The 16,209-nt window shown below is 46.7% G+C and overlaps 1 protein-coding gene across 2 annotated transcripts in view; it reads right to left on the bottom strand.

Annotated features, from left to right (window-relative positions):
- Positions 1-16,209, bottom strand: part of ADAM12 (ADAM metallopeptidase domain 12) — a 335,212-nt gene that overhangs the window by 41,335 nt on the left and 277,668 nt on the right. For both annotated transcript variants that reach the window (XM_008525946.2, XM_070567901.1), the window contains 2 exons: positions 12,541-12,630; positions 10,832-11,027 (listed from right to left, as the gene is read on the bottom strand). In XM_008525946.2, the coding sequence (XP_008524168.2) occupies positions 10,832-11,027; positions 12,541-12,630 (286 nt within the window). The remainder of the gene's footprint in view (positions 1-10,831; positions 11,028-12,540; positions 12,631-16,209) is intronic.

The following is a 16,209-nucleotide window of genomic DNA, read 5'->3' as shown; positions in this document are numbered from 1 at the left end:
CCAAAACATGGAAGCAACCTAAGTGTCCACTGATAGATGAATGAATAAAGATGTAGTATATACATACAATTGAAAATTATTCAGCCTCGAAAAAGAAGGAAATCCTGCCATTTGCAACAACATGGATGAACATGCAGGACATTATGCTGAGTGAAATAAGTCAGACACAGAAAGATAAGTCCTGCATGATCTCACTTATATGTGGAATCTAAAAAAGTCAAACTCATAGAAGTAGAGAGCAGAATGGTGGTTTCCAGGGGTTGGGGGCTGGGAGAAATGGGGAGATGATAGTCAAAGGGTATAAAGTTCAGTTATCTGAGATGAATAAGTCCTAGAGACCTACTGTACAGCATAGAGCCCACAGTGTTGTATACTGAAAATTTTGCTAAGAGGGTAGGTCTTATGTTAAGTGTTCTTATCACACACACACACATACAAATAATAATAAATGAGGGTGAGAGGACTCTTTTGGAGTGGAGGGATATGTTTATGGCATAGATTGTGGTGATGGTTTCACAAGTGTATATTTATCTCCAAACTCATCAGGTTGTACACATTAAATACGTACAGCTTTTCGTATGTCAATCATATCTCAATAAAGTGGTTAAAAAAAGTCTGTTTTCTACAGCACATCCCCTGCATTTCTAGCTTCTTTTGATGCTGACCTTTTTATTCTGTTGGGATGCTGTCACTGGACATCTTTAGTGACACAAAGATTTTTTTAGGCACATGAATCCACTTGCCCAACAGTAAGTCTTCTGACTTTACTGTTTTAAATTTGCTCAGCGGGTGTCTATTCCTGATCTCCGCAACCTAACCACCCATCTTGGTGCTTGTCAAAATGAACTTCTGAAAGCTCTTTCACCAGAATAAAACAAATGCAGGCGTGAAGTCATGTGTCAAGTCATGAAGTCAAGAGCAGGCATGAATAACTAAACATACGATGAACATCCTTGTCTTTTTTTAAAACCCAATGTTGTCAGTTGACCTCAATTAGCCTCCTAAAACAGCATTGATAGAGGTTCGTGAGGTTCAACGTGCCCCCTCGATTGGACTATGATGTTCCAAAGACGCAGCTGAGAGATTCAGAGATCAGCAACAAGTTGTTCTTTCTGATGGATAGTTTTTGGGGGGAGACTGTGTTTTATATTTGGGCACGTACAGGATCTAAGAAAAACAACAAAAAATGTTTATCAAGTCTCAATTCCTTTTGGAAGGCCTCCTTCCATCTGATCTCTATAATTGGTGACTGTGTTGGAAGAAGAAGGACTTGTGACTCAGAACAATGAGGGCTGATCTGGTGTCAACCCTACATATCATGAGACCCTGGTCAGGTTGTGTAAGCTCCGGAGACTCTGTTCCTTCATCTGTAAAATGAGGACAAGGACGTCATCTGACTCAAAGGTGCTGGGATGCTCAGTGAGTCCCTGACACATGGCAGGCTGTCAGTAAACTGAATTATAATGAGGACTGCCATTGATCATGGGGAAGGCGATGGCTTGGCTCCTGGATATTAAGGATGGGAGGACATGTAGGGGAGAAGAGAGCTCCTGTTACCTGACCTTACACTTACCATATTTGTCATAGCTCACGATCATGTCAATAGGGACTATATACCTGTCTCCTTAAGAGATGATTGTCCCCAGTGCTTAGCACATCATAGAAAACCATGAAGACTCTTGAATAAGTAATTCCTGAACCCACCTCAGGAAATGAAGAAGACAGACATTCTCCTTATCTGAAACCCTGGGAGGTTTTGTACATACTTTGCATATTAAATAAAAACTATAGTCATAGCTCAAAGATTTCAACTTCCCTGCACCCCTCTCCTTCTTACTCATTCCAGGAGTAAGGCTCCCCACTGCCCTGAGTCCTGCATTTACTCTGGGCACCCTTCCAGCCTGCTCTGGCTGGGCCTCCAGAACCTCATCTCACTGCAGAGGCACCGAGTGCCGTTTTGAAAGAGGCAGCAGGAGACCTTGAGTAAAGACACTGGGGTTTGACTCCTCTTTATTCCATTGAGCCTTGGGAACAAAGGTCCTCTTCCCTGTAATTCCTTGCCCTTAAGCAAACCAACACACACTTTAAATGAACTGGCACATTTGAGATCACCAACATGCCATTTATTGGGCACCCTACTCTTAGGCATTGTGCTGGTTACAGCATGCAGTATCATCTTTGATCCTTATAACCACCTTGTAGGGTCTACATATCCCATTTCTCACACTTAAACACTAAGGCTAAGTGTTTTAGCAACTTGCTGATCACGATGTGAATAAGTAGTAAAGTCAGGCCTGACTCATGGATCTAAAGCCAAAGTCCACGATCTTTCTATCCAGCTGCAATCCTGTGCTGCCACCCTCTTAGAAGAAACCTAACTGGCAACAGACTTCTGTCTCTGCCATTCCTTTCTCTCCAGAAGCACCAATAGGCTCCTGCGATCCGTGTGATTTTGGGCTTGACTCCATCTCCAACAAATCCTTTTCCAGAGAATAACTTGACAGGCTGTGATACTCACCACTCCATGCTTATTCTCAGGTGTCAACCAAATTGAGTGACAGGCCCTTGAGTCTGAGTGCACCCAGTGGGGTCTCTCTCCAAGAGGAGGGTGATGGAGAGAGGCAGTAAACATTTTCATGCCTTTTTGTTGAATCTCTATTGATCAGGAAAAGAAATGAAAAATTCTGAATATAATAACTTGAGAACTTCTGAGGGGAGAAGTCAGTCCATAAAGAAACAAAGCTAGGTGGGGTTTGATCAGGAAAATTTACTCCACTCTGGTATTCATTTGCCCAGTGGCTTGAACAATGCAGAGTTCTAAATGTTAACATTCTGTCTCTCCCAGGAAACCAAAAATGTCTGTTTCCAAGAGTTTTATTCATTTTAGCTCTCACCCTAAACTCGAGGGAACAGGAGATGCCATGTCACACTTTACCGTTGATGTATGGCAGGACATGTCATCATCAACGGCACATGGCAAAGACACAGCTCACTACAACGTGGCAAAGAGAACTCACATTTAGAAGAGAAATAGGTCATGATTTCATCAGCTGCATAAACTTGGGGGGTAGGATGGATAGATCTCTCTCTGTGAAATCAAAGATCAGAACGCATACCAATCCCTTGTCACACACTTTCTTCATTCCTTCATCTGGAGAATTAAAGGAAAGTATACTCTGATAAGTAATTCATGGCCAACATTGACGGATAAGATCTTTTGCATTCTTCATCCACAAGCACTTAGGGACTGACAACTTTCAGCAACTTTGATCAACTTTCATCAATGCTTTGAAACAGCTGCTGTTTTAATTTGGCAGAAGGTGGGCGGAGGATGGGGTAGAACCCTGTTTACAATGCCTGTTCTCATCCGGTTGGCTAGCGTTTCCTACCCTGGAGTCTCCACGTTGGGATGAGAAATCTTGCATGAGAAACATGGACATTTAAAGGCCAAGGGGTTTAAAATGAGTGAAACTGATTGTGGAAGTATATAAGCAGTCGACACTTGATCCAGTTCACAACACGGCCTGCTGCTGCCCAACCTCCAATTTCAGGCTGTAGGACGGTGCCATGCCAGGTTCCAGGTCCATTTGTGGGGCCAGCAAGCTCCCAGCTGGAGGCGGGGCACTGCTCAGCACCACGTCTTCTGGTACTACCAGCTGCATGCTGGCCACGCCCCTCCTAGGGAGTAATCTCTCTTTCTGGGAGAATCTGTGCAGCGGCAGAGCTTTCCTCTGATGGTTTGGAGCAACTTTAGGGGTTTGTGAAAATGAATTGTAAGGTAGGAGGCATGGGGCTGTTCAATTGTTTACTTGGTGTAACACCTTTCCCATATCCCTTTTTCTAGGAACAAAATGCTTTTCTTATGGGAAATCCATTTTATAAGGTTCAGGTGGGGCTAACTTTCCTGCCCAATGCCAAAGGGACAAGCATGAGATTCAGGTCGGGACAATCAGAATGCTCCATGCCTAAGACTGTGTCAATGCTGGCATATGACCAAAGGCAAGTAAATCATCATCTTCCTTGGAACCTGACTGCTGGAAGCTGTGGACGAGGGTCCTGAGCTGCCATGTTGCTCAACATCACTGACTGTGTCTTCAGGGCCTCCTCCATCACATCTTCCCCCGAGGCTGGGGTCCTTCTCTCATTCATCTTGTAGGGTGTCCCCTCCTTGTATTTACCACACTTGCTTTTGCCTCCTGTGATGTCCCAAGGCTCCTGCCGCACTGTAAAAACCCCTGCGGACAGGGATGGTGCCTCAGGCCTGTGCAGAGCAGGCGTGTTCCAAGAATGAATGAGTGACAAGCCACTGGGAAAGCAGTTGGGGAAAGTACATCACATCTCAACTGGCCTCCCCAGAGGACGTCAATTGTGATTTGTGCAGAACAAAGCATCTCGGGTAAATGAACACTGTCTCCTGGTTCATCTTTTCTGTGACTCTGGATTTTCACTTATTCATTTACATCAAATCAAGTATTACTGTGCTGTCCTATGAGGAAAGAAGATACAAGGTCATGAAAAGACAGACATTTTACTTCCTGGAGAGAGAAACTGTCATTCCCTCAACGTTTGGGCAAAATAAGAAAACTTATAAGCAGAGAAACCAGAAAGCGGGTTTAGTGCTGACCTTGGGAGCAGATACAGCTCTTGCATTAAAAGAAAACATCGTTAAAGGAAACAGACTAGGAGAACAAACCCCAGAGACAACCCCCTGAGCAGCCTGGCTGTCCAGAGCCTGCCCATGCCGGGTAGCACAATGCAGGCGGGTCCAGCAAAGTGTCCACGCGGCTTTTGTGTGTTAATGGCCATCTGGCATTCATCTTAGAGACAGAATGGTCAATAATTTAAAAAGTGTAAATGACTTCTATCCATTCGTCAGATGTTAGAATGGCACAGATTTGGGTTAAAGTTGCTGCACTTAAAAATGTCTGTCTTCATGTTTCTATGAAGACAAGAGACTTCATGTCTGTCTCTTGGAAAAAATAACAATGGTTTTCTTATCGCTGTGATATTACATCAATTCACACCCTTTGAATTCTTAATAACGGAACACTTAGATGTTTTGCCATTATCAAAAGAGAAAATTTAGCCTTTCGGAGGGAATTCAACATCATACTGTATCTTATAATTATCCAGGCAGTGATGGATTTTAATTACCAGGTCTATCTTCAGAGCGATATAACTTATATTTATAATTGTGGTTTGGAAGTTCCCAATGTCATTATGTCTTTCGAAAGAGAGATGATGACATCTCCAGTTAAGCCCGCAATTTACTTGATCTAACCTTTTTCTTAAAATGACTCCGTCATGCAAATACACTTCTCCAATTCCGTCAGATCAGCTCCTCCCTCCTTGCCACTAATCTCCCTGACCCCGGTCACCGACATCCGCAGACAACAGTATTTTTATAAACAACTGAAGGCTGTCATGTTCTCCCGTATGTCTCCCTGGTCTCTCTTCTCCAAACTGACCTTTGCATTCATCGGAAAATGAAGCCCAAATGAAAAAGTTCTATCATTTCCTTCTCATACAATGAGACAAAAGAGAGACTTTCCTCACCCCTAAACAACATGACTGTTGGCAAAAATGTCTTTTCCTCCCATCTGTAGCCACTGGAGTCGTAGATGATTAGTAAATGTACTGCCCCAGGTGTATCATAATAAAGCAAACCCATTTAACCCAGCCTTGCAGATAAACACTGAATATTTACCAGCCCATAAAAATTGTCTGGCCAGCTGACACTGCATAAATCAAGTGACACAATTTTCTGGTGAGTGGTAAAATAGATAAAATGAACATGTTTCAGGACTTCCCTGATGCAGATAGTTTGTGGCTTAGACATGGAGTTATCTCTAAGATTAATTTCCAAGTGACGCTTTCAGTAACCATGCTAGTGGTTTGGATAAACAACATTGGCAAAAGTAAATTTTCTGCCTGGAGAAAAATATCCAGCTGTATTTCAGGAGGAATAAAGGTCATGTCACAGTGACCGAAAATCTTTGTGACTATTAAGACTAAACTGGACAAAGAGCTAAATACAGGCCACAGTTTGAACGGCAGATAACGTTTATGTGTTTGACACCAACATATAAAGTCTTGAGAGACAAGATTTGTGGGAGAAAAACCAGTGAGAAAAAAATTTAAACTCCTAGCCAACAAAGATCATCATCAACAATAATAATTAGGAAAACAAATGAACAAAACCCCAAAAGGTATTCTCAAACTGTATTGCTTTGCCAGTTAGGAGTTGAAGGCATATGTTTTGAATTTTCCATCATTTCACTTGTAGAAAGATTTGGAAGCAGGACTATTTTATTGAAATATAATGCTGGATTGAGAAAAGTCCATTTCGAAAGGGAATAGTTAGCTGGAAGGAAGGGCTTCATCCGGTCGGTGTCTGGGTAGCCAGATCTGGAGTGTGAGTAGCTGATTTCCTGACTGTAACCAGAGGATTCTGGGTGACTCAATAACTCGGCCAGGTCACCGGGGTGCAGATGGCATGGGCCAGCAGAGCAAGAACTCATGACTCCTAGAGTTCTGAGTTCCGTGCTTCGTAGGAGGCCTAAAGTAACCCCAAAGCAAACGTGGTCCAGATCCCAGAGCATTTGCTGATGGGTGGGGACATGAAATACTGCAAATGCGTCCTTGACAGTAAGTTTTCCTTCTCTGCGTCATGAAAAGCTGATTGAAGCCAACCGCCGTAAAATGCTCTCAGCCCAGTGCATCTAGCTGGCCAGGGGCCTGGCCGAGGAAGTTACCTCCGCCCCCGGGATTGTGACAGTCACATCCTGACTCTACTCCAGGTCCGGCAAGAGCACACAGGACTGTGGGAAGTATGTCACTCTGGCAGAGTCTGTGCTCTTGAGTCAGCATCTTACAATAGCAGGACACCGATGAATATTTAATAAATGAGAGAACAGAGTGACAGAAGAGGATCTCTGCCCTCCAGGTCACAGGCCAAGCTCTAGACTAGCAGAACTGCCTGCAGTTCCCTGGAACGGCCCCACTGTTCCTGTGCACCTTGACCCCTTTCGTCTGTGGGAAATACCCTTCCTTTCCTACCCCTGGCAAATGACTACTCCAGGGTAACCTCATCCGTGATGCCTTCCTGGCTGGCTCCACCCTGCAGGCTAAGTCGCTTCTCTCTTCCATGCCCCACCATATCACAGCCCTTTTACTGCAGCCCCAGGACTTAAGCATCTTGCTCGCTAGTCTGTGAGCTTCCTGCGAGCTCAGTGACATTTATAGGGTTTCAGTTTCCTAGGCACTGAGCATCTAGCCTGTTGGTGCATGTGATGTATTACATGAAATAGATAATAGACTATGTTAGAGGACAGTATACCCATGGGGTAGGCATATTCCTATCCCCTTTTTACAGATGAGGTTCACCGAGATTGAATAATCTGCTACAGGTCACCCTGCTAGTAAGTGGTCTGTTCAATGCCTGTGGGAGGCAGAAGAATGGCCCCCAAAGAGGCCCATGTTCTAATCCTAATGTGAATATGTCACCATACATGGCAAAAGGGACTTTGAAGATGTGACGAAGTTAAGGAACTTGAGATGAGGAGGTTATCCTGGATGATCTGGTCCAGTATAATCACAAGGGTCCTTATAAGAGGGAGGGAGGAGCGTCAGAGCCAGAGAAGGAAATGTGACTAAAGAAGGAGAGGTTGGACAGAGGCAGAGATTTGAAGATGCTATGCTGCTGGCCTTGAACATGGAGGACGTGGCCATGAGCCAAGAGATGCAGGCAGACCCTGAAAACTGGAAAAGGAAGGAAATGGATTCCCTCCCTAGAGTCTCTAGAAGGAACACTGTCCTGCCAACATCTTGATTTTAGGACTTGTGACCCCAGAACTATAAGACGATAAATTTGTATTGCCCTAAGCCACTAAGTGTGTGGCAATTGGTTACAGCATCCACAGGAAACTCATACAGCACCCTTGAACTAGACAGCAAGGCAGCCACACCGATATGGAAGAAAAAGCATTTGCAAAGGGGGTAAAGACTCTTCTAAGAAGCCCCCAGGTACAGAGGGTCAGAGCGGGTCCTGAACCACGTGTTCTCTGCTTGCCTGAGGAACTTTGTGTGGTGATTTGAAGTACTAAGAAGGGGTTGGCCAAGGCAAACTGAACCCCAGGAAGTCACAAGCCTGAGGTGGCTCCCGAAACCTGGTTCCCATGCTTGTCGTTTCCAGGAACTCTGAGCATCCCTGATGCCAGAGATGTCTAGCAGATGTGCAAGGACGCCTTCCACAAACCCACCACTGCCCAGACAAAGGCCTCCTCAGCCCCCAGGGTGAGGGTGTGGAGAGGAGAGGCAAGTGGGACCCCCAGGGAAGCAGCCCCACCTCAGGAGACGGGGCAGGACCCCGGCAGCCAGGCCTCAGCCCCATCCTCAGACACAAGGATGTTGAGAGTTCAAAGCGGGTGACGTCCTATTGCTCTTGCTTTTGAAAAGCTCAGTCCATGAGTCAGGTCGTCAGTCTGTCTGCCTGTCTGGCCTTCTCTCTGGTCAGGCAGCTTGAGAAGGACTAACGCGATGAGATAATAAATACCAGTCTTGGTCACCATGAACCAAAGGCACGCAGCCAGCTGAGTCACACAGTGGCGGTGGCTCAGAGAGAGCCGTGGAGCTCCATCTGACCTCACTTTGGAAACGGGGCCAGACGTTCTAACACAGCAGGGCACCGAGGAGCACATTTCACTCGCAAAGCTCCAGGCGCTCTGTGTGCTCTGGCCGCGGAATGTTCCTTGGGAGGGAGCCTTGTGCCGTCTTGTAACTCAAGGAGGGGAGATTACAGAGCCCGGAGAAAGGCTGGGGACGGATGGCCACTAGGGATGCCTCAGGCCATGAAGATTTGGTCTGTAGCAGTAGCCACTGTCCCAAAGTGACCTCACTTGGCTGAAAGGCGTCTGAGGTCATTAAACCAGTCAGAGTGCATCCGGCCATTTGACACACGCATAGTGAGTGCCCACTTTGTGCTTGTCATTGCAAGCCATTCACCTTGAGACCACAAGACCCCACCCTTGCCTGGGGGCCCTCCAGCCCCAGCAGGCAAGGAGGTTAAGGCTCAGGGCTGGTCAGATGAAGCACAAGGGCCCCAGGCACCACAGGCCTCTTCCTTCTGCCAGCTCAGGTGCATCAAGGAAGTCTGAGGAGCGCTGGAAGACGTCCTCAGAGGGTGAGGAAAATGGAGGCTGCCTTAGCCCCTTATTGCTGCAGCCAGGCTGCTCTTCCTTTTCCCTCGGAAAGTTCCATGTGCAGAGGGGCATCTTTGGTGGGCAGGAGTAGTGGGCTCCACGACAGGACACGGCCCCTAGAAACATCTGTCCTTGTTTGCCAGGTTTGGGTCGTTGCTTTCACATGACATTGCAAACCCAAGCTTTGATGTTTAGTCATCATTTTTTGCTTTAGTTTACTTCCCTCATCTCTCCCAAAACCAAAACCTCACCACAAAGTCTGACAAAGGAACATATGGAACCTCCCTTCCCCCTAGAGACATGCCTGGGCTTGCCTGGCTCTCTGCCTGGCTGACTATAGTGGCCTTCCCACAGCTGGGGTCTCCGGCCAGAACTGAGGTCAGCCCTGCAGCCGGCAGGAGGAGGGAGGAGAATGACAAGGCGGGCTGGGGCCGTGCCCTTGGGAAGTACTCTCCGCAGGGCTCACTGTGGGAACCCGAGGAGTTGGGGACAGGCAGCAGATCCTGGGGTGATGAGCCCACAGGGCTCTGGGCTGCCCTCCGGGGCCCTGGACCTCTGGCCCCAGAAGACCGGGCAACAGAGGAGAGACACAACATGCGCCCGGTTCCTCCCCCTTTCGCGTCTGAGCATCTGTTTAATTTTAGAGCGTCTGTGGAACTTTGGTTCAAGACCTGGCTCTTCGGGTGACTGCATAGCGTGGGGGTTACGCATGCGCCTTGGCTCGCAAGGGCCTGGGTTCAAATCCCAGCCTCACGACCTTGGGAAACTGACTTCCAGCCTCCGAGTTTGACCTTTGCCTTTTGTAAAACTGTAGTCATTGTCCCTACCTCAGCGGTCGTTGGAGGGTTAGAAGGGACAAAACACACCAAGCAGCCAGCCCAGCATCCCACACAGGAAGCGGGGCACGGGCAGCCGCTTCCTGGCCACCCTCACTCACATCCAGGCACTTTCTCTGGAACACACGAGTCCGTCACTTTGCCTTCGCAACCAAAATGGCACTCACGGCCCTCAAACACTGACTCCACGCTCCTCCTCCCAGCTCTGGTGGCCAGGCCTCTCAGCTGGTTGTCCCTTTCCTGTGCTTTCCTGTCCGAATGCTGGCTCACTGCTCCCTGTATCAGGAGTCACCTCTCCTTGTCCTTCCCGGTCACAGAGGACTCATGCATCAAGGCTGCTCGGGGCCTTCCCGCTGCAGGGGCCCTGCCAGCTGCAGGGACTTCCCCTCCAGCAGCCTCAGCTCTTGGTTGGGCTCCTCGTTTGAGCACGAAGAAGTCCTTACACTGTCAGAGTGGCAGTGGGAAATTCTGTCCATCTGTCTGCCTAACTACCTGTTAAACTGAAGGCAGGGGTCATGGCTGATTCATCCCTGTCACCCCATGGGGCACACAGGCAGCGCTCACACATCTCTCGCTGGACCACACTGAACTCCTCAGCGTGAGCTCCGGGCAGCGTGAGCTCCGGGCAGTGCCCATTCCTGCAGTCCCAGTGGGCACGGCCCCAGCCCTACCAGGGAGCCAGTCACCCGGCTGAACAGAAGGCAGCTGTTCAGAAAGCACCATCCAGGAGTGATGCTGACGGAGAGGGAGTGCCCAGCCCCACTGCTCTGCACCTCGCTGGCGGCAGCCACCTACCTGGTCCCCAGAGCGTGACACATTGCTGCTCGTGGGTCTGACAGATGCCGTTGTAGCAGTAGCCGTCCACCCCCTGACACGGGTGCCCGTCATGCAGGTACACGTTGGCTGGGCAGTGGGGGCTGGCCCCTGTGCAGAACTCCGGAAGGTCGCAGGAGTTGCTGGAGTCCCTGCATGCTGTTCCTGCAGGCTTCAGCTGAAAGGAGAGGGCGTTTATAGCATGTGTGCCGAGGGAGGGGGGGAAGCAGGTTCCCGGCAGCACTCCTCGGGTGGACCGGAGCAAGGCCATCCTCAGAGGGCCTCACGTAGAGGGGCGAGGATTGCAGAGGAAGCCCTCTTACAGCAGACAGAGCTCACTAAATAAACAAAGTCTCGCTTGGGGTTCCCCTTTCCGCTATGCGGGGGCAACCAAGAGCAGCCTCTTTTTAATTTCATGCAACATTAGGGTTTTTTGATGAGCAGATAAGCTGGTTGCTGGCACCTGTCACCTCAGAAAAGGAGGCAGGTACATTGCTGCTGGGCTCATTGGTTCTTAAGATCTTTGGTCGCCAACACCATCGTGGGTTTTGAGATGATGTGTGCACTTACAGCTCTAGCATTTGTGGGCAAGTTGACAAAAATAATACCAAAGCCACAATCACAACAGCAATTTTACTTTGTCATCAAATCATAGAAGTGGAAACCTGTCTGTAGGAGTTCATAGGGAGAGAGAGAGAAGCAAAGCAAGCGAGCAGTAAAGGATGTTAGGAACCATCCGACCAATGCCTCATCTTTTTGCAGCTGAAGAAGTTTAAGGTTCGGAGTGGCTTGTCTGAAGCTACACAGCCAGTGACCACCCCCCACCCAGCCTCACTCCAGGCACCTTCCACCTCCCGCTGCTGGGTACCCACATGGGGCCAGCTTCTTTTAACGTTCCCCATAAGTTAGTCACGAGTAGGAAGGGGATGAAGAATATTGTGAGGCTGAATGTGACATGTAATGCACTTCTAAATCACCATGCTCTCGTGGGGCAGCTAAGAGGGAGTTCCTGCTAGCAGAATGCCAAGATCAATCGCTTACTTAAAAAGAAATAAAACTCTACCCTTGCAACCCTGGAATCAAAAGCTCAGGCTTCCACTCCGTCAGATCTCAGCTCTGAATAAGGAGGCAAACAATAGAATTGCCAAAACAAATGCAGTCGAGGCAGCAGAAATGGCAAAAGCATAAAACGGCCACTCTTGGCTGGGGTGGGTGGGCCAGCACCTCCTGTTAGGAGGACATCAAGGTCAAGATGTTTACACAAACCCCTGGAGCAACCTGTATGGCTTCTCAGCCCAGGAGGCAGATGGTCTTAGGATCAAGCCAAGGGACCCAGCGTGAAGCTGAGTGATGGGAGTGGGGACCTGCCCTTGAAGCCTTCTTGTTATGGTAACAGGACTGCACATCCAACAGCACAACTGGGACATTTAACATCCAGCTTGAGTTTTTTGGTCTGATTACTTTTCACTCCATAAATAAATTATCACAGATGACTTAGCAGTTAAAATATGCATTTCACATGAAGATTGGAAGATAATAAAAACAGATGGTGGATAATACCAGCTTTCGTGATAAGGAGTTACAGTTTCCACAGCAGTGAGTGTTGGGAAATCATCCTGACATATTGCTTGCCCCGCGTTGGTGTTGACCCTCTTGAGCCCGTGGGTGGCCTTGGGACCAGGTGAACTCACCTGGCAGTCTTTACAGCACAGCCCATGTGCGCACACAGCGTCCGGCTTCAGGGTACAGGTGGTGGCATTGCAGCAGAGATTCGTACATTCCTGGAGAGGGGAATTTGTTTGACAGGGTCATATGGTGCAACTGCTCACTGGAGGCAAACGTTGCACCTTAAGTGACTGCCAAAGGGAAGAAAGAACCAGAAGGCCTGGCTCTTGAGCTGAAAACCAGCCTGACCGAGGATTATCTTCATCTGTAAGAAAGCAAAGCTTCTGTTAAGTGTTTATGAACTGACTGGGTCTGCGAAGCCCTGGGAAAAGTCAGCAGCACTCGAGTGCCTTTCATGAAGCCTTTCAGGAAGGGGTGAGGGACCTGGCCAGGCGGGCTGGCTAGCATGTTCATTCAAGTCAGCAGGATGTTGGGGCTCCGTAAGGGGGTCTCCAAGGACTGCAAGTCTTACTGCAATGAATTGGATCAGGATCACTGGGGTATTTTGAACTTACTTATTTAAAAATATACATAGCAGCGTACTAACTTTACCCTTCAAAGACTGGCCCTTTTGATCTAGAGTGCTGGCAGGTGATGATGTCAAGTTAATTGTGTTTGAACCACATTTCCCTGAAATTCAACCAAATGCTGTAGGTGAGACCCTTACTCAGCACACGTGGGCTGTCTGACCTGACTAGGCCTCCTGGAATGACCAAGAGCCCAGAAGGAAGTCTACGGGCCGTGCCTACTGGTTTGCAAGGGACTTAAACAGACAGATGGAATATTAGAGGTACTGTCCTCTCTGAAACAAAGGTGAGAAAGGAAGTTCACTCCTTTATTATCCTGTGCTTTCAAGTACCCTATTTTTCCCAACAAAAAGAAATAAGAGATTGACGCCTTTTGCTTAGCTCTCAACAAAAGGCCTATACACATTTATCTAGTATATTTATGAAGTCCTTATACTTTAGAACATTCCAGTAACTTGGAGCTTACATATTTTGGAAGAAATTGAATTGTTAGAAGAAGGACGAGTTCATAGAGTCTTTAGTACTAATTAATTTATCAAAGTCCTTTTATTTTATCCAATATATCATATGTGCTGAAGAATTTATACACTATTGGCTAGCCTGAAGCCAATCATGTCCTAGCTTAATTCTATAATAATTTATTCCTGAAAACCATCTTTTGTGAATGAATTTGTCATTAGTATCATACATGTAATTAATAAAATGTTGTCAATAATCTGGAAGATTTATGGCTAACCCAGATATCTGAGCTGCATCCTGTGTAAAACTCTGTGAATTGTGCTCTCATTTGGTGCTTACCATTTTCTCCTATTATACATATAGCCAAAGTGATTAAATTTTACATTTGTTCAAGGACTTTATAAACATCCGGAGTGTATAATATATACAATAAGATAAAACTGCCAGCCAGAAGTCATAGCTGTAACTTTCATGACAGTAAGAGTTTTTAACTCATGGGCTTACAATCCTAGAAAGTTTAGGAATTTGCTTTGTGTTTTGAAAAGCAGTCCCTCAATTGCATTCCCGATCAGCGTCATCAAATGTACAGCAATGTCGTCCTGTTCTCTATGGTCTAAGTGGCTCTACTTATAACCCATTAACCAAATTACAGATTTCCTTGAACTTCTAAGGAAAATCAGCCATCCTAAAACTGGGTCCCAAGATCCTTTAAGAACTACCTCCCCACCCCCCACCAAATCACTAAATAATATCAGCAGCAGCTCAAATGGAAACGCAGCCAAGTAGAATGGCTTTGACTTCAAAGGGGATTGATAATGTGAGAAACATAACTAAGTTTAAAAGATATTTGCAAGCTACTGGCATCTTATTGACTTTAAACATGGAGATAAGGCTGCTTTCCCAAGCCTGTTAGCTGGAAGAATGAGTGAGTTGTCAGGATAGCCTTACGGTTGATGTAAATCCAATGCCCTGTACGGGAAGCTGTCAGCAGTCACTTGCCTTTTTAACTATCCAGAATCTATTTCTCCTGCAGCACTGTATTTATCAGAAGAGACAAATTCTTCATCTGTTGATATATTTGTTTTAGTACTCAATAGAGAAGTTCAACAGAGCCGATGAACACTAAGTCTCCAAAGAAGAAAGAATAATGAAGCCATTAGAGAATTCCCTGCAAATGCCCTAATTGTCATACTCGTGTTGTAGGTCGTAGACACAGATTCTTAATCACAAGGAACTAAGATAAGACTGTCATGCAACTTCTTGAAAATAAGGGGGATTATTTCTGGGAGCAGGGGAACAGAAGCTGGTTCTGGTTGTGAGCTGGGGAAGCTGTTCTGACCTCATTCACTTACTGATGTGGTGACGTGCTGAGTCCCTATATGGGCCGGGGATGCACGGGCCAATATGAATCCAAGGCACGGTGAACATTTCCAGAGCTGAACACTAGGTAGGGGAAAAAGAGCCCAGGGTGACAGATCTGACTAAAGGTTTTGGTCAAAGCAGTTTAGAAACTGGAAACGGGCTGTCACACTGCTAGACACAGTTTCAGCTTGAAACTTGAAAAGCAAAACATGAAAAACAAAAAAAAGTGAGGTAAAAGGCTTGCCTGTAACTTCAAAAGATTTATTGGAAGAAAGAACTTTGGATGAGGAGAATGAGAGTTCCCTTCAAATATCAAGAACTTATCCTGTGAAATAAGGAACCAAACCACAGAAGTATAAAGTTGAGAATTATATGCAAGTAGAATTTGGCTCTACCTAAGGAAGGAGTTACATTTAATCAAAACATCCCTGCAATGCAGTGTGCCGGCTGGAGAGAGAGTATGCACCTTGCCGAAGCTGAATGACTCCAGGATGCAGATAAAAGAGAGAATTACAACATCAGTGGCTGGCACATTTCAGGCACTCAAGCATTTGCTGACATGATGGTGGCAGTGGTAACATTGGTGGTGGGGATGGTGGGGATGGTATGATGGTTGTGGGGGTGATGACGATGGTGGTGACGGTGATGCAGGCACGGTAGTGGTGGTTATGATGATGATAATGATGGTGGTGCTGATGGTGATGGTGGTGGTAGCAGTGGAGATGATGGTAGTGGTGATAAGGGTGGGGGGGGTAGTGGTGATGGTGATGGAGGTGGAGATGGTAACAGTCGTAATGTTAACAGTGAGGGTGAGGGTGGCAGTGACGCTGGTGGGGTGGTGCTGGTATATAAAATAAAAGACTGCTAATAGAGTCATTCCAAACCTGAGAGTTCATGGCTCCATGAAGAGCTGTCAAATTTATTTAGATTAATTAACAATTACAAGGAGTTCAAATAAAAGACAAACTATTTTGAGTCAACATGGCCTCTCCTGAGAAATATGGGTAAACTAATTGATTTCTTGAAGTAATTAACAAAGTCATCAAGGAATTTCCCTTCTGCATACCCCATCCCATGACAGTTTCAAGTGTTCCTCCACTCGTCTTAAAGAGTTTCTGTAACGTCATAATTAGGACCTTCTCCTGCACAGCATCCACTCCCTGCACATTGTGAGCAAAATTAAACACTGCTATGGCCGGCACCACTATCACTGATGGATCCTGAGTTTGGGAAAGGCACAAAAACATTCGATAAAACCACCTCTACAACTCCTATCCCCCAGTACGTATTCACGCCCAACATTTCTGCAGAAATGGTCAGACCGAGACCAAGATCCTTCCTGCTGGT

This window comes from Equus przewalskii, chromosome 1 (assembly GCF_037783145.1).
Source record: "Equus przewalskii isolate Varuska chromosome 1, EquPr2, whole genome shotgun sequence".
Lineage (NCBI taxonomy): Eukaryota > Metazoa > Chordata > Mammalia > Perissodactyla > Equidae > Equus > Equus przewalskii.
The sequence above is the reverse complement of the archived record's forward strand: the minus strand, read 5'-3'. Positions and strand labels throughout refer to the sequence as shown.